Consider the following 22,305-nt stretch of genomic DNA (forward strand, 5'->3'; position numbering starts at 1 on the left):
AAGCAGATGCTGAACTCCAAAACATTTCCTATTGCTATTAGCATTTTTTCTCTGTAATTTTAAAAAAAACCCCAATATCTTTTCTAGATTTCTAACATTCCTCTTGCACATTCTATTTTTCGATGGGACAATGTGTGCTCTTAACAAAGCAATGGATTTAAGAAACACTGCAGAGAGAACACATCACTATTATTGGAGCTGCTCAGTAATGCCTTGGCAGCAGCACACTGTTGGCAATAACTCTCTCTCTCTCTCTCTCTCTCTCTCTCTCTCTCTCTCTCTCTCTCACACACACACACACACACACACACACACACACACACACACACGTGGTGATCCTTGAGTGTGTGCTTGGGTTGTTGAAATGTGTGATAAATGAAGACTGTGAATGGATATATTGGACTGCATCAGGGCTTTGCATGGATGGACTTTACAGGTCAATCCCCTTCTAACTCTTTTCCAATGCCAATTTGGTGTTATCCAGGACCAGTACACACGTGGGTAATCTGCTTGGAAACTGGCCCTTTTCAGTCCAGGATTCCAATGTGCTTTGATTCCAATGAATGTGAATGGATTAGTAGGAGCACCAACTAATTATATACTCTACTTTCCAAATCATACTGGTCTGCCTTCTGAGATGAATATAAGGATAAATAAGAGAAACTAATGGGAGTACAAGGAGACACAGTCCTATCCCCTCTAGCCAGTTTATGGCAACATGTGATTACCAATGAGGGCAGGCATGGGGAACCTGCAGCCCTCCAGATGTTGCTGGACTGCAACTCCCTGAAGATAATAATATAATATAATCCCTGAGGATTGGCCATAGTCCAACAGCATATGGAGGGCAACAAGTTCCTCCTTCCTGCATTAGGGGTGCCTGTATCTCACACTGTATTGCACAGTAGTTGCTATGCATTATTAATACGGCATGAAAAAGAAAATAAATCACAAGAAATGAATTTAACATATTTTGGTGTTTTTCTCCCCTGCCCTGCCCTTCCTGCTGGCCTCAGAAATGGCACCCCAACTTCACGCACAATAACTACAAGCTTTTGCATATGGATTACTACAAAAAAGCTTAGCTTTGGGGCAGTTTATTAATTTGGAATTTTCAGTTTTCATATTTGCCATGACCTGCAGGTTCTTTAAAGACATCAAGCAAATACTAATTTTAAAAGGACACCATTGGAGCTGCTATTTTTAGCTCAAATACATGGCTCTGAAGTTAAAATGCAATTTGAGTTAAGTTGATTAAATGAACCTTTAAAGCCCTTGCCGTTGCTTACAGGTACAGTTATTCTGCAGTGCCTTTGCCAGTCCAGGAGCCTATAAATAACTTCTTTTCTTTTTTGCACTAAATTCCAACTTCGATAGAATTGAAGCTCAACAACATACACTCCTGGTTTAAAAAAATATATATAAACAAACAAACAATAACGATGAAATTCTTAGTGCACAACAACTTCAGAATGCCTCACAGCTCTCCAAACGATATACCTGTACTGAGACTTTAGTTATCTATTTAGCCAAGTTGTGCTCAGTTCCACAGTGTTGCCCAAGTGCCACAATGATGCCGTGCCAGGCTAGCCCAAGACATTTTGCTGCCTGAGGTGAAAGACAAGAACACACCTTATTCTCCATTTAATCCATATAATTCAATAAGACGGGCACTTTTATTTCAACACTGGTGATGGGGCAATGTCCTCCACCATATTTGAGGGCAGCAGGCTAGTTTAGGGGTCTCAGGGCAGGCAGTGTGGCATCCAAAGCTATGCCCCTCAAACCCTCACTGCCACAATAATTTATAGTAACACTTCTGGTTTCTTAGGGAGGGGAAAAGCCAACATGGTCACAGTGCAGTTTGCATACAGAAATAGTTCCTCATCTCACACTCGTTAGATAAATAAGGAAGTTGTTCTTAATTGTAGAAATGGGGCTCAGGAACTAGCTCCCTAACCCATATTCTTAATTGCTTTGTTGTGGAGCACATACCTTGTATCCACCTTGTATATGGATATAAGGTTCTAGGTTCTCATCATGTCCAGTTAATAGGGTCTTGGGCAGAAAAATTCAAAACCCCAATCTGCCATTTTGGAGCAGGGAGGTTGCATCCTCGCTGGCACTAGCCAATAAAACCCCCAAAACATGGCGTTTGAGGTGGGGAAGAGGTTAGGGATAGGGGAGAAACTTGAATTTGTTTGCATTTGAAGCCAAATCTATCAATTCTATGCTTTCTGAAACAATATGCAAACTGAAGCACAGCTATCCTTCAGAATTGTGTTATCAGAATTTTGCAACTCAGTTCTGCAACCTATCAGTGTTTCAAAAATAACAATAGGAATGCGATGGTGCTGCAGTCTACACCACTGAGCCTCTTGGGCTTGCTGATCGTAAGGGGTGAACGATGGGGTGAACTCCTGTTACACTGTTCCAGTTTCTGCCAACTTAGCAGTTTGAAAGCATACCATTGTGAGTAGATAAATAGGTACCGTTGTGACGGGAAGGTAAACAGTGTTTCCATGCTCTCTGGCTTCCGTCACAGTGTCCTGTTGCACCAGAAGTGCTTTAGTCATGTTGGCCACATGACCCAGAGAGCTGTATGTGGGACAAACACTGGCTCTCTCGGCCTGAAAGTGGAGATAAGCGCCACACCCCAAAGTTGGATTCGACTGGACTTAACTGTCAAGGAGTCCTTTACCTTTTTTTAAAAACCTTTACAAAAAAAAAACCATAATTATTAAGGAAAATAATACAGAGGACTGCTGTGGGAAATAACGAAGGCAGTGTTTAGAGGCATATGTATTCAAGAAAAATGAAGACTCATTAAAAGCTAGAGGCCACCAAAGGCACAGAACAGGAAGTCTCCTCTGTGGAACAAAAGCACAGGACAACAAGTTCAAAACACGAAAATGCATAATTTAGGGGAAAGTGTGCATAAAAATGAAGATACTAGTGAAAATAACATATGAAAAATACATTATATTAAGAAAATTGCTTGCAAAAATGCGAAAATTGGTCAAAAACTGCCTATACAAATGTGTTAATTAGGAGAAATTCACACTAAAATGCTGGTGAATTTTCAGAAGGGTTTTTTTAAAATCTCAAATTGCTGTAAAATGTGGAGAGCCAAATGAAGATTGGAAGAATGAGAAATAGAGAGAACTGAAATTGACACATCCTTCCATCCCTAGTGGGGGCCTCTGCTGGATCCCATGCCAACTGCTGCTGGGACCAAGAAGCAGAATAATGTGGAAAGTAGAGTCCACCTAGGTTTGGTATTTAGGCCTGTGGTTTTTTCTTTAACTTATTCAGAAGATTGGAGAATGGTGGCTCAAGGGAGGGCATTCTCTCCCTATGTTGTGGAACTCTCCATAGAAGTTTGCCTGGAGCCTTCATTATATAGCCTTTGGCAAATGCTGACAATGCACCTCTTTACTCTTGCCTTTGACATATTTTTCGGACCCACTTTATTTCTGTGAATCTAAGTTATTTTAAACTATTTTTAAGATTCTGTTTTAATTGTTGTAACCTGCCTTAGGACCTTAGAGTAAAGGGTGGGTTGTTGTTGTTATTATTATTACTACTACTATTGTTGTTAATAATAAATGAATGAATAATGGTATAGAGTTAGGAGTGAGGTGGTGAAGTTTCTGATGATACCAAATCGTTCAGTGTGGTTTTTGTGAAAAACTCCAAAAGATTCTCTCCAAATGGGATGAACAGTCAGTAAAATGGCAAATGCCGTTCAATGTAAGCAAGTATAAAATGATGTCCCCTGGGGCAAATTTTTTGAAATTTTGCATATACTCTCAACTGACCGGGAAAGATATTTTGGGGTCATAGTGGGGACTGAACTTGAATACTACTTATGGGAACTGTTCTGAACTTGTGGTTTCAGCATTTCTTAGTTCCTTTATGCTTTAACTTCTTGTCACAAGCATAAACAAACCATTCATTACCTCAGTGCCAACAAGACCATGAGGACCACACTCAGCTGCCTTCTTCTGGGTGAGTAGGGAATTGATAGGCTAACAAATTCAACATAAGCAAGGAGAAATAGCTCAGAGGCAGAGCAAATGCATTGCATGTAGAAAGTTGTTGATTCAGGCTGCATATGCCCCATATATTTAAAGGCATACAGTGGTACCTCAGGTTAAGAACTTAATTCGTTCCGGAGGTCTGTTCTTAACCTGAAACTGTTCTTAACCTGAGGTACCACTTTAGCTAATGGGGCCTCCCGCTGCCGCCGTGCGATTTTTGTTCTCATCCTGAAGCAAAGTTCTTAACCTGAGGTACTATTTCTGGGTTAGCGGAGTCTGTAACCTGAAGAGTCTGTAACCAGAAGCGTCTGTAACCCGAGGTACCACTGTATTTAAAACACATTCGCCCCCAAATGGTTCTGGGCATGGTAGATTATGCTACAATTCCCAGCACTATCAAGAAGCAAAAGTTCTCAGGATTCTTCTCTCTCTCTCTCTCTCTCTCTCTCTCTCTCTTGCAAGGGGATGTGCTTTAAGTGTGTTATAAATGCATGGTAGTATGTATATACAGTTAGACAGGCAAGATATTAGCGGGTGATGTGAAAGACCCCTATTTTCATTGGAGAAATGTTGGAGGGTGTGCTGTTTGGACTGGCGTGTGCAGGAACTTTCAAGTTTCATTGTGACGCAGTAGAATGAACTGCTGTGAAGACCATTTAGCCAAAGCCTCCATCACACCCCATTTCCAAATCAAGTGGCAGACTCTGATATTCTGGGTGGTATTCAACAGAATAAAAGCACTAGTAGAAGGGTGAGCACAAATGCAATTAGACCTCCCCCCCTCCTACCTCTGTATGCACTGCACATTGACCCCAAACTCTGCTTTGGAGGGTTGGAGAAACCTACAGAAGAGACTCAGGGGGCATGGGAGGGAGGACGGGACATTCTGCTGCATTGGAAGAAACCCTTGCTTTGACAGAACATTGTCCTTGGTGCTATGCTGAATACAGCCCTTTATAATTAGATTAAGACAGAAGCAGGGAGAGGAAAGGGAAGGGAAGAGGCAGACACAAACCTGGAACAACCAAAAAACATTAGAGGAAATCCGTTTCTGCAAAATGTGAAGAAGTCTCTGGCATTTTAAAGATCAATGTACGGAATTTTATAAGGAAGAACTTTCTGCTTTAGACATTTGCTGCCTCAGCAATTTCTTTCTTTCTTTCTTTCTTTCTTTCTTTCTTTCTTTCTTTCTTTCTTTCTTTCTTTCTTTCTTTTTAAACCTCAGTATGGGGCTTTCTATCCTGGCAAACAGCTGTTTTTATAAGAATTTATTGGGTTTTAACAACAAATACAAAATACAAAATAAACAAAACACTACAACAAAACTACAATACTACAAAAATACAAAAAACATAATAAACAAACATTTAATCACCTATTCTTATCTTATTCATAACATTAACAGCTGTTTTTAACATCATTTTTTAAATGTTGGTCCTAGGATTTGTTATTTGTCAAGGGATTTGTCTTGGATTTGACGTTGTGGACAAAGATGAAAGAGGTAAAAATTATTTTCTCCTGGAGAATGTTTGGCAAAATTTGGGAGCAATTATTTTACTATTGTTTTCTATTATTTTAATGTTGTTGAAGAGGGCAATGTGACTGGTATCCATCTATTTAAGAAATGTATTTAATCAAATGATCTATCAGCACATGTGATGGTCTTGCAAAAGAGTACAAATTTAGGGAAAAGGTGATGAAGGAAATTTAAATAATTATTTATGGGTCAAATATAGACTTAATATATAAACCATATATATATATATATATATATATATATATATATATATATATATATATATATATATATATATATATATATAAAATTAGTAGCTGCTTGTTTGACCGTAACACAGGAACTGAAAGTTGTGTCAAACTGCACATGCATTGTCCTCTGTACCAGACTTTGAAATGAAAATAAAATACGGTTACCAGATGTCCCCATTTCCCAGGGACAGTCCCTGGATTTACAAATCAGTCCCCATACAAAATCCATTGAAGTTGAAAAGTGTCCCCGGATTCATTGAAAAAAAAATCTGGTAACCTTAAAATAAAAGGGTAGAGAATTCCAGGTGGATGGGTTTCACTTCAGAAGATGGCTAGCTCATTTGCAACTGCAAGATCCAGACAGAAAGCGAGAAGGGGAGAATTAATATAGGCAACGGTCAGCTCTTTAGTTGAAGCCCAGGGACAAAGGCTAATTCCTCTTTCTTTCCTTTATCTGCTGAATTAGTCCATAGCATCTATATTATGTGCACATCCTATCCTCAAATGCACTAGGAAGTACTTCCATGTAAACATATCTTGTTCATGGGACTCTTCTTCTTTTAAAAAATGTTAACAATTGCTGCTTCTTTGTAGGATCAGGTGGTCCACGGCAATGGCGATTAGATGAATTATGGAAGCATATTGATAGAGGTATGTTTTGGACCATGTCTGCATCATTAGCACCTGTATATCCCATGCTGGAGCAATTGAAAGAAAGGGTCACAATGGACATTGCTCCGTGGAGTGGAGCCCGACACAGAACAACACGGCATTTGCACTTGTTATGAATCAGCATGTAAATGTTATACAAAGCATGTACAAGCAACCCCTTCGCACGGTAGAATTTGCCAAAAACGTGTCGACCATTGGCATGCATTTGATTGTCACAGTATGTACGCATTAAACCACGACAGAATCAACTTTAAAGTTAATGCCAGAGCCTAAAGGATAGTGATCTGGGTGGCAGTGCAAGCCTTGCCTCACCTTGGATCAGACTGATTTAACTGACCAATTGTGTCGCAAATAACTCGGTTCTAACTCCCCCCCCCAACATAAAGCTTGTCCCCTTAACATTAAGCCTGCCCTGCCCATAAATTCTGGGTATGCTCTTGGCTGCCACCATGTTATGTCTGCTGGTATAATGATGTAGAGCCCTGACCCTCTCAGAAACAATCAAGCCAGTATAAAATGGAGAGGGTCTGAAAATATTGCATAGCTTGCTGGTGACAGTTCTTTCTAAAAGTATTTTGCATGAAAACCAGCGAGCTCATGCTATTTATATACTTGTCATTGTGCTAGTTAGTATTGCTAAGTAATACTGCTTATATACTTGCGGATTAAATATTTGCTCCTTGTCCACTTCTTCCTCGGGTGGTGCTGTGGTCTAAACCACAGACCCTAGGGCTTGCTGATCAGAAGGTCGGTGGTTCGAATCCCTGCGACAGGGTGAGCTCCCATTGCTCAGTCCCAGCTCTTGCCAACCTAGCAGTTCAAAAGCATGTCAAAGTGCAAGTAGATAAATAGGGACCGCTCCAGCATGAAAATAAACGGCATTTTCATGCGCTGCTCTGGTTCGCCAGAAGCGGCTTAGTCATGCTGGCCACATGACCCAGAAAAACTGTCAGCGGAGAAACATCGGCTCCCTCAGCCAGTAAAGCGAGATGAGCGCCGCAACCCCAGAGTCGTCCGCGGCTGTACTTAATGGTCAGCGGTCACCTTTACCCACATCTTCCTAAGACCAACCAGTTCTTCTTTGCCCTCGGTGCAGGAGGGCACAACTTGCTCGTGGAATACCATTTTTATGTTTTCCTCTGTTTAGTTTCTGTGGATGTTGAAGGCAGTACTACCAGTGACAATGACACATCCATAGACTGTGGTCCTAATTCTGTTTCATATAATAAATCCAGCTGTGTCTCTGAAGAAGGATACAGGGAAATGACAACTTTGGGGACCAGTCACACCAGTAGTGAGAGTAAGTGTGTTAATTCTCAGATCCTTTAAATGGCATCTTCTTGAGCTGCACAGTGATGAATGGAAATTTGTTTTTCAGCCATTGCTAATGTCACAACCAATGGCAATACTCCATTATTGTTCTGTCAATTCCAAACTATTACTTGAAGGGTTTTAATTATCATTGTTTCAACTGGCTTCATTATTGTATGTTTTAATAAATGACGTTTCATTCATCTCTTGTTGAATTTCTATTGTGTATTATAATCACGAATGAATGTCCTAATTGATTCTATAGTTGTAAACTGCTTACAAGCCATTCTGGAATGCAATAAGTATATAAGTTAATAAATAACACTGGGGTTTTAGCCATCCCCAAGGGTAGAAAGTATTTCTTTATTATCTATAAAATCCTAATTCTGTAGGTGGAAAGATGGTGCAGCTGTCAGGATCAGAAGCTGAAGCTCGTTAGGCACAGATACAAACAGAGGATTGCTGCAAAACAATTGGGGGCTAAAATATATTCTTCCCACATAGCAGTATTCTCTTACGCATATAAGTTTAAAAGATTATTATACAAAAGCAATCCGTGCTAAAAGTGTTTAGTATTTTGAAACCTGAACTCATTTAGACCCCAGTTCAGTACATTCAGAAATAACTAGAAGATACAATTTTTGATCAGAAAAAAAAATGGTGGCACAATCTGTCATCTCTGCACAGATAACAAGCACATAAATCATACAGGTTTACATGGAACCCATGCACTGCATGTTAGTTGTACATTATGTTTTCTTTACAGAAATTCCCTACCACTGCCAACCAGATATTGTAAGGCAAAATGATGGTCTAAGGGCGTGTTTCAGTGCAGCAAAACCAGAGGTATGTGTGTTGTGATATGTGTGAAATTAACATAGTTCTGTAAATCTGATGTGCTTAACCTTACCGGGTTGGTTACACTGTCAATGTTTCTTCTTTGAAATGCAAACGGTGATTCTCCCCACTAGAACAATAGTGCTAAATGCAAAGTAGATGTTTTTATTGTTAGCTAACTCACTCTCATTCTCCCAATCTGTTGAAAAATTGAGGGAAATGCAGGGAAGGAGAAAATTGGACAAGGGAAATGCTTGGTTCATGTTCTACTCACTCGTTTACTTTATGGATAAAGGACATTTTTAAAATGTTGAAGTGCTTCCTCCCCCTCTGCTGGAAATTTGTTTCTTCAGTTGGGCGGGTGGGTGGGGGAAACCATTTTCAACTGATTAAAAAAATAATTATTAGGTAAAGATAATGAAAATCCTGTGCTAAGCATGTGTGGCAGGCAACCTGCTTATGATTTCTATATGGGGTGCTAATTACTCTGTATATCCTATAAAATATATAAAAAATATATAATATTTTTGTATTGCTCGTTGTTTTAAAGTTTACAGGTTTTAAAATGCTTTTGTTGTATTCTATCTTTGAGACTTTTATGTTCGTCACTAATAAATGTAATAAAAATTATTATTATTATTATGTCCCAGACCTCACTCTGATGTTGAAGACAGGGTGTGTTAAGAAAGGGGTTGGGGGAGGGTTGTGAAAGAACCACTGTTTTTGTGAAGAGCTGCTAGAAGGAAAGGGAGGAAACTGAAAATAGGTCTTATCTGCCCAACATCTCTGTGAAGTAAGTTTGGCTGAGAGAGAATGGGCAGCAGTGGCGTAGGGAGGGGGAGCGAAGGGGGCAGGGAGCCCTGGGTACCACCCTGGAGAGGGTGACACTCTGGGCGCCCCTCCCTGGCTCGGCTCCGCCCAGACAGGCTTGCTCAGGGCTAGCCCGCTGGCAGCGCGCCACTATGGAGCGCTGCGTGCCGCCGGCGGACCCCAAGCAAGCCCGTCCTGGGCTGGCCCACCGGCAGCGCGCTGCTCCCAGTGTGCAGGTGCAGCATCGTACGCACACTGCGCATGTGTGCTGGGAGCGAAACCACACACCCCGGTGCATCCGGGTTTGCTGCCCCAGGTAGCCCGGCAGCTTCCTCCACACCTGATGGGCAGATCCACCCCATACATTAAAAACATATTCAGTGGACAATAATCAACACGGCTTTCTTCACAAAATCCTGGGAACTGTAGTTTGTTCAGGATTCTGCAAATTGTAGCCCTGGGAGGGGGGAACTACAGTTCCTAGGATTCTTTGGGGGAAGTAATTTGCTTTAAATGCTTGATTGATCTGCCCAGCAAAAGGCAGCGAGCTTCATAGCTAAGAGGGGATTTGAATCCTAGTGCAACCATTATAACCACTATTTTGCCCAGGAAAAGATTTTCTGCTCATGCCTGGGGTGATATCAGACCATTTGACATAACCCAGCCTATACTACTTTGTAGGTATTTCATTGTATTTCATTGTCAACTGATCTCTGCCAACACACGATTCTTCTCTTCTCTTAGAATCACTTTAGTCATAACAACAGTTTCTACTGCTCAGTGGTAGGGCCAGCCTTCAACGTTTTGTTATCGTCCTGCGAAAATGGCAGTGTGACACCAACTTCCTTGCAGGTAAGGCTTCCCAAGAACTGAGGCAACATTTGGCCACAGCGTCTCCTTCCTGAGAAGTTCTGTGTCTTCCTGTTTGCAAGACTGTGTGGTTTCCTACTGTGTACTGTGGTCAGTGAAGGATGGGTGGATCTATGACAGTTTACACAGACAAGGCTTTCAATGTTCAAAACTGTTTAATTCCAAACAAATAAAAATAAAGAGATCATGTGGCCCTGCAGATGTTATTGGACTAGAATTCCTATCATCCTTACCCATTATCCATGGGAAAAGAATATAGAAAGAAAGATAATATTTTTCGGTCTTGAAGTGGTTTGTGTAGTTGATATTAAATTGTAAATTTTGTTGTTGTTTCACAATTAAAGAACAGACAAACTGGTAGATATTTTCTTTTGCTCTAGGATAATGTACACCCATTGAGCTGTACAAAATCTACTGTGCTATGTACATATTCTGAGAATTCATTCATTTATTTATTGAATTTATATACTGCCCTGTACATGGAGGTTTCAGGGCGGTTCACAAAAAAGATCACAATATATGAAATCAAAGTAAAAACAATAATCCAATAACACTCCTCTCCCAAAAGAGTCACATTTTAAAGGGTATAGGATGTTGACTAGGTCAGCCAAAGGCCTGGTTAAAAAGGAATGTTTTTGCCTGGTGCCTAAAGGTGTATAATGAAGGTACCAGACAAACTTCCCTGGGGAGAGCATTCCACAGACGGAGAGCCACTGTAGAGAAGGCCCATTCTCGTGTTGCTACCCTCCTGCCTCTCTTGATGAAATGATTGTAAAAAGGCAAACAAGGTTTTGAACTGTCATGTTGTTTCTTTGCTTCTTGTAATGCTGCAGGACACAGTGGGCTCCGTTGACAAACTTCTTGTCAGCAGTTCCCTACAGAGTATTGAAACAAATGAGGAGCGTGTATCAGCTGTGATGTTGGTTTTGGATGGGCTGGCCTCAACCGCAGTTGCAAAAGCTATTGCATCTCCAGAGCACCAATCTCAGACTGTGGTTACTAACTCAGTAGGTAAGGAGAATTAAGAGGGCTTTCAAAGCAGCAGCAGAGAAACAGAGAAACAGAGAAACAGAGAAATGTTTTGTTCGTCTTAATTTTATAATGCTGAAACCCAGTGGATAAAATTCTGCTTCTCCTTTCCTTCTGTTTCCTTGTATTTCTGTTGTGATGCTAACAGTAAGCCATGACTAGGGATTTTTTTACTAACTATATTGGAAGGTTGAGAAGGAAGGTTTGGAGATTTCGAGAGATTTGTCACACATAGGGATGGAAGAGAATTCTGTTTGGTCTGCACTTTAAACAGAGCATACATGCTTTGCAATTAACAGACTTATACATTGAGTGGAACACAGTTAAAAACTCCCCTGAATACAAAGGGGGTGGGGGATGAGTACAAAGGAGAAAATGGATGAAACCACATAAACATTTTTCTTCAAAAAAGAAGAAGAAGAAGTGCAGTAAATGGGATGGAACAGACTTATTATTGAATGCATGTGAAACCGACTTAAATGGAAATAAGATGATCCATACACCCCTAGTCATTTATAGTGATGGATGAGCTAGATTGGGAATGAGCTAGGCTTTTGTGAACTTTCATGGTTAGTGTTTGGAAAAGTCAGTGTTTCATGGTTTGTGTTTCATGACATGTGTGCTCTTGCCTGCATGTCTGTTGTTGTGGTCCCTTCTGGGATTTGCTTTTTCATTGTCCCACAAACACATAGTTAGTCATCATGATATATATCTAAGAACCCATGTCCTTTCTTTGCTCATTGTAGTGATCCAAACCCACATAATCAGTGAAGAGGTTATTTCAAAAAATGAAGCTCTGCGTTTAGAGGCTCAAGAAGACCAAATGACCATTGATCCCAGAGCAGTGACTGACAGGATCACCCAAGGTATGCTTTCTGCTCATTTCTCAGATAACACTTGTTCAAGATAACGAATAGCAACTTATCACAAAGCTTCTAAATCCCTTAGAAAAGTACCTTGAATATTCTCTTTCTTCAGACACACCAAACATTTTACTATCTTTACCATGTTATTTGAACTAGTTTCATTGACTGTCAGCATCAGTTTGACTTGTATTTCTTAGCAGTAACAAAGTGCAACCTAATTGTACATATTTGAGAAAGAGGTCCGGTCTTCAGGTACAAACGACTGTGTTATGGTAGTTAGAGTGCCAAACTAGGACTATGAAACCCATGAATAGTGGAATAAAATATTATACAAATTATTATTATTATTATTATTATTATTATTATTATTATTATTATTATTATTATTTAGTAGTAGTAGTAGTAGTAGTAGTAGTAGTAGTAGTAGTGCTGGCCCTGGCTGGGAAATGAGAATCTGGGTCTTGTGGCAGGACAACTAGAAAATATAAATCCCTGTCTCTTGTGGCTGGCATCAGGATGTGGTGTCCCTGTGCAGGGACTAAGAGTGCATTGTGCAGACAGCAGCAAGAGAAATTTATATGTGTGGAATTGCCTAAGGGACAATCAGGTCCTCACTCCTGCAATACTCTATTCTACCAAAGAAAAGTACATGTGTATATACTGAGGCAATCTTTGGTATGTGACATGTATTTTCACTATTCTGCCTCCGATATTCCTTCTGTCTCTTGCAGGTCCTGTCGCTGTGGCCTTTATGTCATACAGTGGACTGGGATCACTCCTGAATGGGATTTTTCTGCAGGATGAGACTCAGCAGAGCAGGGGAATTCTGGAAGAAATCTTCCACATGAACTCCAAGATGCTAAGCGTTTCCACCAGCCACTGGACGAGGAATATTTCCAGCCCTGTCAACCTCACTTTTCGTCACCTTGAGGTGTGTAAATGAATCCTGTAGAGGAGATCAGGGAAGCATTGTTTCTATTCATATTGTGAATATCTATTAAGACATGAGAGAGACCCCTCCCCCAACATCAAGGAAAATGTAGAGCTGGACCAAGACCCCCAGCTGATCCAAGCTTTGTTCCCTGACACTCAGATTCTCAGGCAGGTATCCTAGCTTATCATAAATGTTGTCATAGACATAGTTCTTTCTGCTTGTCATGTATTCGTTACCTGTTAATCTTACCTTGTGGCTCCTATTCTTTGCAGCAGAAAGACGCGTAACTTTCAGTGGACTTTCTCCCCATCTTCCTCCAACCCTTCCCCTTTCTTGCAGAATAAAGTTCCCCAGGAAAAAGCGGTTTGTGTCCACTGGGACTTTGCAAGCAGAAGTGGTGCCTGGTCCCCTGAGGGCTGCTGTCTCATCCAGTCTAACAGCACTCATTCAGAATGCAGCTGTCAATACCTGTCCAACTTTGCTGTGCTGATGGCCTCCACTCCCAAGCAGGTAAGTCAGACTTAGGCTCGAAAATGTCTGAGTTCTCTAATGGAGGAAAGAGTGAAACACCAGACCCTAAGTCACCAATAATTCATTTACTTTGGGTCTTGTTATAGTATTTCATGGATTAAATAGTGGAGAAAACGTGGAGAAACACGTTCATAGAATACTTCTTAAAACTGCTGTAGGTTTCTCTGTCATCATTATACGATCTGAGGTGAAACCAGAGTATCACTTCTCGGCCTTTTGGCTAAGATCAAGTGTAGTATCTGTCATCATTAATGGTTAAAAGGGCAATTCGGACACCTGATGTGCCACACAGGTGAGGGGGTGGAATCAGGCTGAGGTGCTGCACATCAACTTTTTATTGTATTTAAGGCAAAACTACACACACACACACACACACACACACACACACACAATATAAACATTTAAGCAAGATGCTCAGCATCACTTTAATTTCCCTTATGGAATCACTGGAGCTTGTGGAAGCTGAGGATTTTGTTCCTTTATGGAATTAAAATCTGCTAGAAGCAGTGTAAAAAACCCATGTTTACCAAAAGTCAGTTTTTGGTTCTGAGAGCAACTGTCCTGTGTTACAGGGAGCTCTGATCCTCTCCATCATCAGCTACATTGGACTGATCATCTCGCTCATCTGCCTCTTCCTGTCCATTGTTACCTTTCTCTTTTGCCGCTCCGTCCAAAACAGCAGCACCTTCATCCACCTGCAGCTGAGTTTGTGCCTCTTCTTTGCAGACCTCCTCTTCTTAATCGGAATTGACAAAACATACAACAAGGTATTTTGGCACGTCCTTGAAGGATATGGGGGAGACCCGATAATTCTGCTCACCACACCATCTCATCCAGTCATGCACTCTGATCCAAAGCAGTACAGGAATCTAGTACTGAGAACTGACAAAAGGGCGCCTTTTATTTCCAATCCAGATCCTGTGCTCGGTCATAGCTGGGACACTGCAGTACCTCTTCCTGGCCTGTTTTGTGTGGATGTTCTTGGAAGGCGTGAACCTCTTCATCATCGTCAAGAACCTGAAAGTGGCAAATTACAGTGGTGCCAGCAAGTGCATGAAGATATCCATGTACCTCTGTGGCTATGGGCTCCCTGCCATGATTGTAGGCATTTCTGCAGCAATTTCACCCGGGTCCTATGGGACCCATTATCAGTAAGTGTCTGTTTTAGAAGATAGGGAGGCAGGGAGATCTGCAAAGGTCTTCCTTGGAAGTCCTCTGTTTAAAATAATTGGATTGCCCAGGTAACTATTGCACCTCAATCTTGAATGTATTTACTGATGGGTTTTATTATCACTCTACAGACCCAGGTTTGTGGGCTAACAGACACAAAGACCAGCTAAGGTTTTCCAAGCCCTTTCCACACACCCCGACACAATAAGGAAGTGGTAACTGTGATCTTATTAGAACATCACTGGGCAGATGTGGATCCCACCTCCCCTGCAATCGCTGGATCCTCCTCCATCTATATTCAAATGGACATTCTGGGCATTAGACAAAAAACAGAATCAATCTGCACTGAGTTTCTATTTTCAGAATGAAACTAAGTTTATGAAAAAGTGTTTTTGAGGGGTATATAGTAAGGAATAGTTTGAGACTGTGTGTGGACTAGGTAGGGGGGGAAACACAAGCTGAGTGAACACTGAATGTAGACTACATAATGTTGTGTACATGTAGCTGTGTTTTCAGGTGTAACTGCAGTTTTGGTGCTTGTCGGTTTTCCAAAAGTTATGTTGATGGTATTTCTTTTTCCTTAGCTGCTGGCTTAACCATGAGAAAGGTTTTATCTGGAGCTTCCAGGGACCTGTCTGTGCCATAATCGTGGTCAGTAAAAATAGTTCTCACTCTCTAAAAACACACACATGAAAATGGGGCAAAAACACAAGAAAACACACACTGCTTGTTGAACATCTCCCTGCTTTAAAACTGCTAAAGGAAAAGAAGTCTTCTATGGACTGAGGAGCAGAATTCATAATTCTTGTTTTCAGCCAGATCTAGGCCAGGTCTTTGGGCTTCATCTAATACTTCAAAGGAGTCAGACAATGCAGCCTTAAATTTCCCTCAAGAGCCCTGAGAGTTACTTCTATATTTGCCCTCATGTCTTCAGTTCAAAACTGTGAAATATCTCCTTTTTACTACACTGATATGGGCTAGAAATAATTTTGCAATGTCACTAGAAACTTTTTCAAACTGACAGTGAATCTGCGCCACTCATTTAGAAACTGGATATGAAGTAAAGTGACCTGCAGAGAGTTTGTTCATTGAAATGTCATCCTGATTGGTTTTCACAATATTTGCAGGATGGTTTTACAATGACCCAGTTTATTATTTCTGCTTAGTTCATGGTGCAGTTACATGAGTACATTGCCCCATCATTTTCTTTCCTGCAGAAGGTCTGGTGTGTGTGTGTGTGTGTGTGTGTGTGTGTGTGTGTGTGTGTTTTACAAGTGGGTATATTGCACGTAAGCACCAAATTTGTTTTCATTGCCCAACATAAATTTGCTGCTTTGCAATTGAATCCCACTCACAAAATGCAACAGTCCTAAGAATTATGCTTCACATTTCCCAGTGGAGCACTTTTTATCTTTTCTCAAACTATTTCTCTTTTTCTCAGATCAACATTATATTTTTCTGCCTTATTCTGATGATCTTGCGTAAGAAACTTGCATCTCTCAATTCAGAGATAACTACCCTCAGAAATACCAGGTAAGATATACACATAGTAGTGAAAAATCCAGCTGCCCTTTTTAAAGTGGTGATTTTAAAAACTGGACTTGGTGATTGGCACCTGAGTTACTGGGAAAAAAATCAGATGATAGCAAATCTTAACTGCTTTCCATCGCTACCCACAAGTTTTCCAAGTCCTCTCCTGTCTTATGAAGCTTTGATTTCCTTCTATTAAACATGAGTGAAGAACATGTTCTTTCAAGGACAGCCACTGAGAAGGAGAGGGTTGTCTCTGGGATTCATTCAAATAATACAACTTCCCAGTACTGCCCTTCCCTTTTCATTACATCCATGCTGTTGCCTTCCTCTTTTGTAGGTCACTGACATTTAAGGCAATGGCCCATGTATTCATCCTGGGTGTGACTTGGTGTCTAGGCCTCTTTCAGTTTGGCCCTCTGGCTGAGGTAATGGCATACCTGTTCACAATCACCAACAGTGTGCAGGGATTCTTCATCTTCTTGGTGCACTGCTTGCTGAACAAGAAGGTAATGTATGGAACAAGACAGGGTAGCACTTACAGCAAGCAACATTCAATAAAATGTGGGGCAATAGGATACAAGTGTCATTTAAATTCTACTCAATATTGATCCAGAGCAGATTCCAACGTATAGTTAGCAGAGTAAAAACTTAGACCAGAGGCAATGAATATTTCATCCAGCAGAGCTTTATTGCTATTGAAGGCAAATGAGCGTAATACATTCAGGATTGGCACTATCCATAAGAAATCCAGTTGCAGCAGACTTAACTTAAACTTACAATACCTATAATAAGTCTAAAACTTAACACTAAGCATTCAGAACACCACACCAGGCGGAAAAGAGATAGAGAAAGTAAGTGAAACCCAGGCTCCTTCTGGCCCTACTATTATAGTTGGCATGACCTTGACAGAAAAAGATAACAGAACCAGTTTAAACCAGCTGTACTCAGCTTCTCAAACATCATGAAGCTTCCTTCACACAGAGAAGCTTCCAGAATCCTCTTGAACTAAGTAGAATAGGAAAGATCTCTACACATCAGACCAATACTTTCTGTACTAAGAAATGTAAATTGACAACAAGATGCAACTTAGTGCAAATTTTCAAGGCTGACTCCTGGTTTGTGGACCGTTGAACAAGGGACAATTTTGTTCCTTGCTCCCTGCATTACTGATTCCAAAGAAATAGAATGAGATTGTTGTGTGGCCCTGGCACCTAATACTGAGCTGATCAGCTCTGTAAGTGCACCTTGGGTTCAGAATCAGAAACTTCCTTCTTCTTCCTCCTCTTATGACTCCCCAATGACCATTGATATTGCTACTACAGGTATTCAGAACTTAACTCCTCACTTTTGAAAGTGTTTGTCCCCTTCCTCCTCTTAACTGGTGCAAGTGGAATGACTTTATGAAGCCTAATTAAGAGTATATAAATCACATCGAACAATTTGCTTCCATTTGGCCGGCCATTACAACAGTCTGGGAGCTTTACTAGGTATCCAATTTGGCATGTGAGGAGGTCATTTCCCCCAAAATGCACCCACCCACCCGTCAGGTGATGATGTCAGAGGATGGTAGGGAGGGCAATGTTTAATCCTGCCTTGCCTGTGTGCCCTGTTCCCAGGAGGAAAAAGGTTCACACAGCCAAGGCAGCAGGGTTTAATCTCCGCTCATCGTCTGATGAATAGGGATTAAATCTTGCTCAAAAGCACTGTTTGAAACAGCTCGTGCTCCTATGGGGTGAGTGGCTGGGCAACTGTGACAACACCCCCCCCCCCCCGCGCGCGCTGCTGCCTACCTGCCTTCAAACAGTGCTTTTGAGAAGCACTTTGAGGCAGCCTCCACAATCCTCTTTCAGCTCTAATGTCAGTACAGAAGCTGCCTTAAAGTGCTTCTCAACGGCACTGTTTGAAGCATCCTCCCCTCCATGCATTTGCATAAAGGTTATTGCAGAGATGGTAGATGGTAGAACTTAATCTGTGCCATTCTGTTTTCTTTCTTTCTCTTTTGCACTCTCATTTTCATATAACCTAATTCAGGGTGTATAAATCACTTTTAATAATCTGTCCCATTTTGCTTGCTGTTACATGCATGTAACATAGGCTATGCTCTAGTGCAGGCATCCCCAAACTCGGCCCTCCAGATGTTTTGGGACTACAACTCCCATCATCCCTAGCTAACAGGACCAGTGGTCAGGGATGATGGGAATTGTAGTCCCAAAACATCTGGAGGGCCGAGTTTGGGGGTGCCTGCTCTAGTGACTGCAGAGTCAGGAAGATTTGACTGAGACTAGAACTTTAGTCAGCAGCTAGCATCAATGCTATTCCCTTCCTTCCTTCCTTCCTTCCTTTTTTCAGGCAGTTTCTCACTCTCCATTATGCAATCAGGCAATACTGGAGTTCTCATTAATGAGGACAATGAGCAAAACCCTGAGATTTATTTCAGAGAAGCAAGGACAGGGAAGACAGATTGGAAGATAGAGGGCCTAAAGAGAGACAATAGGTTGAGAGTGGGGAGAAGCAGAAGAAAACTGAACATTGTGAATATAACAGAAATTACACGAAGGATGTGTGCTAGAAGGGAAAGCATACAGCCACTGAGACACATGAAAGGAGATGTGGTGTTGGCTAGAGAGGCTCATTCCAGAGATAGATCAGAAAAGGAACAATGGGCTCAATAGAGACGGTTCAGACCTGCAGCTGTGAAGCACTGAGTGATGAGACATCAAGCAAAGTGTTATCAAGTGATGTACAAGTTTAATTAAAACAGCCCTCTGCGAAGGATGGGGTCAAAGATAGGCCCCAAATAGGGAAGACTAAAGATAGATGTCAAAGGAGACACTGAGAAAAAGAGGAATCTGATTGTCACCAGTGTGAATATTGAAGTACTCAAGAAGGAAGGGCATACAGCAGAATCTGAAAGGGAAAAAATCAAATAGGAGAGGGGCAGTGGGGAAGAAACAAGTGTATGGCACATACTTCAAAAGGAAAATTAGTTTGCAGAAAGTGTGGCATGGGGAGAGGAGAAAGGTTAGATAGTCACAATTGTCACTCAGCATCATGTGAGAAGAAGAAGCAGCTATGCAAGGGAGTGTTTATATGGGCAGACTAGAAAGCTCTTCCTAGTTGCTTTGTATTTTGAATCCTCAGGTGAGAGAAACATACTGGCGTTTGATTTCTTGCAAGAAAGGTATCAAGTCTCCTGTTTCTGAGATGACCATGACTTCTGTCCCCATCACCAATCCCATGGTAAGAAAGGTGCCTAATCCAGATATTTTAGCAATAATGAAAAGGTTAACCTTGCTTCCGTCGTGTATTCATGGCATTCCAGAGGATATCTGCACATTTAGGGGGAAGATATGCTTATCCACACATGCCATCCTCCTAGTAGAAACATAATCTCGCCACAGATTGTAGCTAGGAGAAGATAGCTGGGCCATCATCTGGGTATCATATGCCTGGCTAGAAAGAGTCATGCTGGTGCAGGTTCTGAGATGACTATGATTTCTGTACCTGTGAGTGTCCCCATGGTAAGACAGATGCATGATCCAGAGATTTTCTCTAACCAGCAGTGATATGTTCCAGTTACAGGTAGGTAGCCGTGTTGGTCTGCCATAGTCAAAACAAAATAAAAAAATAAAAAAAAATTCCTTCCAGTAGCACCTTAGAGACCAACTAAGTTTGTTCTTGGTATGAGCTTTCGTGAAGAAGTGTGCATGCACATGAAAGCTCATACCAAGAACAAACTTAGCTGGTCTCTAAGGTGCTACTGGAATGAGTTTTTTTATTTTGTTTCAGCAGTGATATGGTTAACCTTACATCTATCAGTCCCTAATATTCACAGAATTTCACATTCTTAGGACATCTGCCCTTTATAGGTGACGGATTTGCTTCTCCAGGACATTTGTTCCTCCTACTATGAAATACCATCTAGTCACAGATAGCTGAACTGTTGTGGGATTATTTTATACCTAGCCAGAAAGAGCAATGCTGGTGTAGGCTCTGCATGATGTTGTACCTTCATTTCTGGGAGTTTTTCTCCACCTTTCTGGTTCAGTAGTAAATTGCTGAGTCAAGTGAAACCTCGATGCAAACTTGATGAACTCCAGAGAGCTGAATAAAGCAATCAGAGCTCTGCCTGTAATAAAAAACATCATTTTGACCTGTGCTGTGCTGGACATTTTGAAATTTTTAACCATTCATTGCATGCGAATGAAAGACTCCCAAAATATCATTGGGGGGGGGGGTAGGGAAATGAAATTTCTTGGAAGTTTTGGAAGTCTTTAACTTCACCAGGTGGCCAAAGGTTTTCCTTTTTCAAGTTTTTTTTAATTATTATTATTCATAAAATTCCCATTCTGCTGAAATGGTTCAAAGCTCTTACTGCAGCTTCCCACTGGCCACACCCACTGGAAGGGAATTTCAGCCCAGCCTTGATTTCAGGCTCATATTTTAATAAACTATTTGGTGCATAATCCTAGTGCTGATCACTGCCTTGCAGGGTTTAACAGAGAGGAACATGGTGGGAGGAACATGATGTTCATTGCGCCAGCCTGGGGCTCGCACAGCAATTGCGCCCTAATTGGTCCCAATAATTGGTGTGATTGCAGTACAGCCAAATTGGGATGCAAAAGATTTTGGCCACCTCAATCCCTCCCTGTCACAGCTCAGAGATATCAGCTAGCTGTTGTTGGCAGGAAACACTTCAGCAAATGAAGGGGGGGGGGGACTCTGTGCTGTCAGTGTGACGCTGGTGTCATTCTCTATATGGATGTTGGCAGGGCTGAGTGTAGGGACAACTTGGCCCAAGCCCCTGATGCCCCCGCGTAAAGGGGGCTTGGAGTGCTTTGCTGCAGATGTGCTTTAGATATGTTCAGATATTATGGATTACAGTTTTAAAAGGACTGCTTTCTACTATTTTTTAAGTTGCAGGTTGAGTGTTGTAGAAAATTCTCCCTGCTGTTAAATGCTGAAAGTGTCTCATTGGTTTCTTAAAGGTAGAAGTGGCCGATAGGTTTATATGTTAAAGGTAGACAGACTCACATATTCTGAATTTTGCGCTGTTTTGCTTATGTATCATAGCTTCTTTCCTTATCTTTTCCATAACTTCTTTCCTTATCTTTTCCAGAGGAATGAGGAAAGCACCGCTTCAGGGAATCAACAGATGGTGGGATGGGGGGCAGAGCCATAATCAAATACCATGTTTTGGTCTCTTCCTTCTGTATCCAAAATACAACTGAATGAAACCAGACGAACTACAGGAATTTTTCATATCCAAGCAATTATTCCTTGTTTGGTTGCTTTCCAGCTTTTTAATGTACTGGGATTTTAAAAAACCCACAGAAATCCTCATATTCAAGACATCTCCTATTACTATTACGATACACTGTAGATCTCAAACACTCCTGTTGCCTGTTGAAGTTTTAGGTAATAGAACACGGTGATCTTAACAAAGCAATAGACATTGATTGAATCAACAGAGGAGAAGACTCATGGCTGTAACTGGGACTGCTTCATAGTGCCTTGGCGACAGTACCCCAATGGCAATAACTACTTACTTTAGGTAGCACTGATCAAGTCTGTACCTGCATATTCATATTCATATTCTGGCTGAGGCCTTTGAGGCAAATTTCCTTTCTAAACCCAGGTTCTCACAAATATTTGGGAACAGAAGAAAAGCTCGGCTAATAACTTCACCTGCCGTCACTTGAGATGAACTATGTATACATATATGCATACACACACAAATACGATGATCCTTGAGTGTGTAGAGAGAGAGAAACACCAGGATACATTGAAAACGTTTGTTGTTATTTATTTTCTTTCCCTTCCCTGCCCACCTTGCTGACATTGGAAATGGCACCCTAGCTTAACTCAGATTAACTATAGGATTTCACACATGAATTGCAAAAAGCAAAACCTTAGCTTTGGGACAGTTTAT

General features: G+C 41.2%; 1 protein-coding gene and 1 pseudogene across 1 annotated transcript; both read left to right on the top strand.

Annotated features, from left to right (window-relative positions):
- The first annotated feature begins 3,939 nt into the window (after positions 1–3,939).
- On the top strand, positions 3,940–21,679 carry LOC117048511 (adhesion G protein-coupled receptor E3-like). Its single transcript, XM_033152444.1, has 17 exons — positions 3,940–4,011; positions 5,485–5,544; positions 6,405–6,461; positions 7,732–7,782; positions 8,560–8,639; positions 10,185–10,292; positions 11,144–11,321; positions 12,086–12,205; positions 12,937–13,136; positions 13,479–13,649; positions 14,243–14,437; positions 14,586–14,821; positions 15,425–15,491; positions 16,282–16,373; positions 16,711–16,879; positions 19,515–19,613; positions 21,493–21,679. The coding sequence occupies exons 1-17, from the start codon at positions 3,981–3,983 to the stop codon at positions 21,553–21,555; spliced, it is 1,977 nt and encodes a 658-aa protein (XP_033008335.1). The 5' UTR covers positions 3,940–3,980; the 3' UTR covers positions 21,556–21,679.
- LOC117049305 lies at positions 13,871–14,029 on the top strand (annotated as a pseudogene).
- Positions 21,680–22,305: the final 626 nt, after the last annotated feature.

Source organism: Lacerta agilis, chromosome 6 (assembly GCF_009819535.1).
Source record: "Lacerta agilis isolate rLacAgi1 chromosome 6, rLacAgi1.pri, whole genome shotgun sequence".
Classification (NCBI taxonomy): domain Eukaryota; kingdom Metazoa; phylum Chordata; class Lepidosauria; order Squamata; family Lacertidae; genus Lacerta; species Lacerta agilis.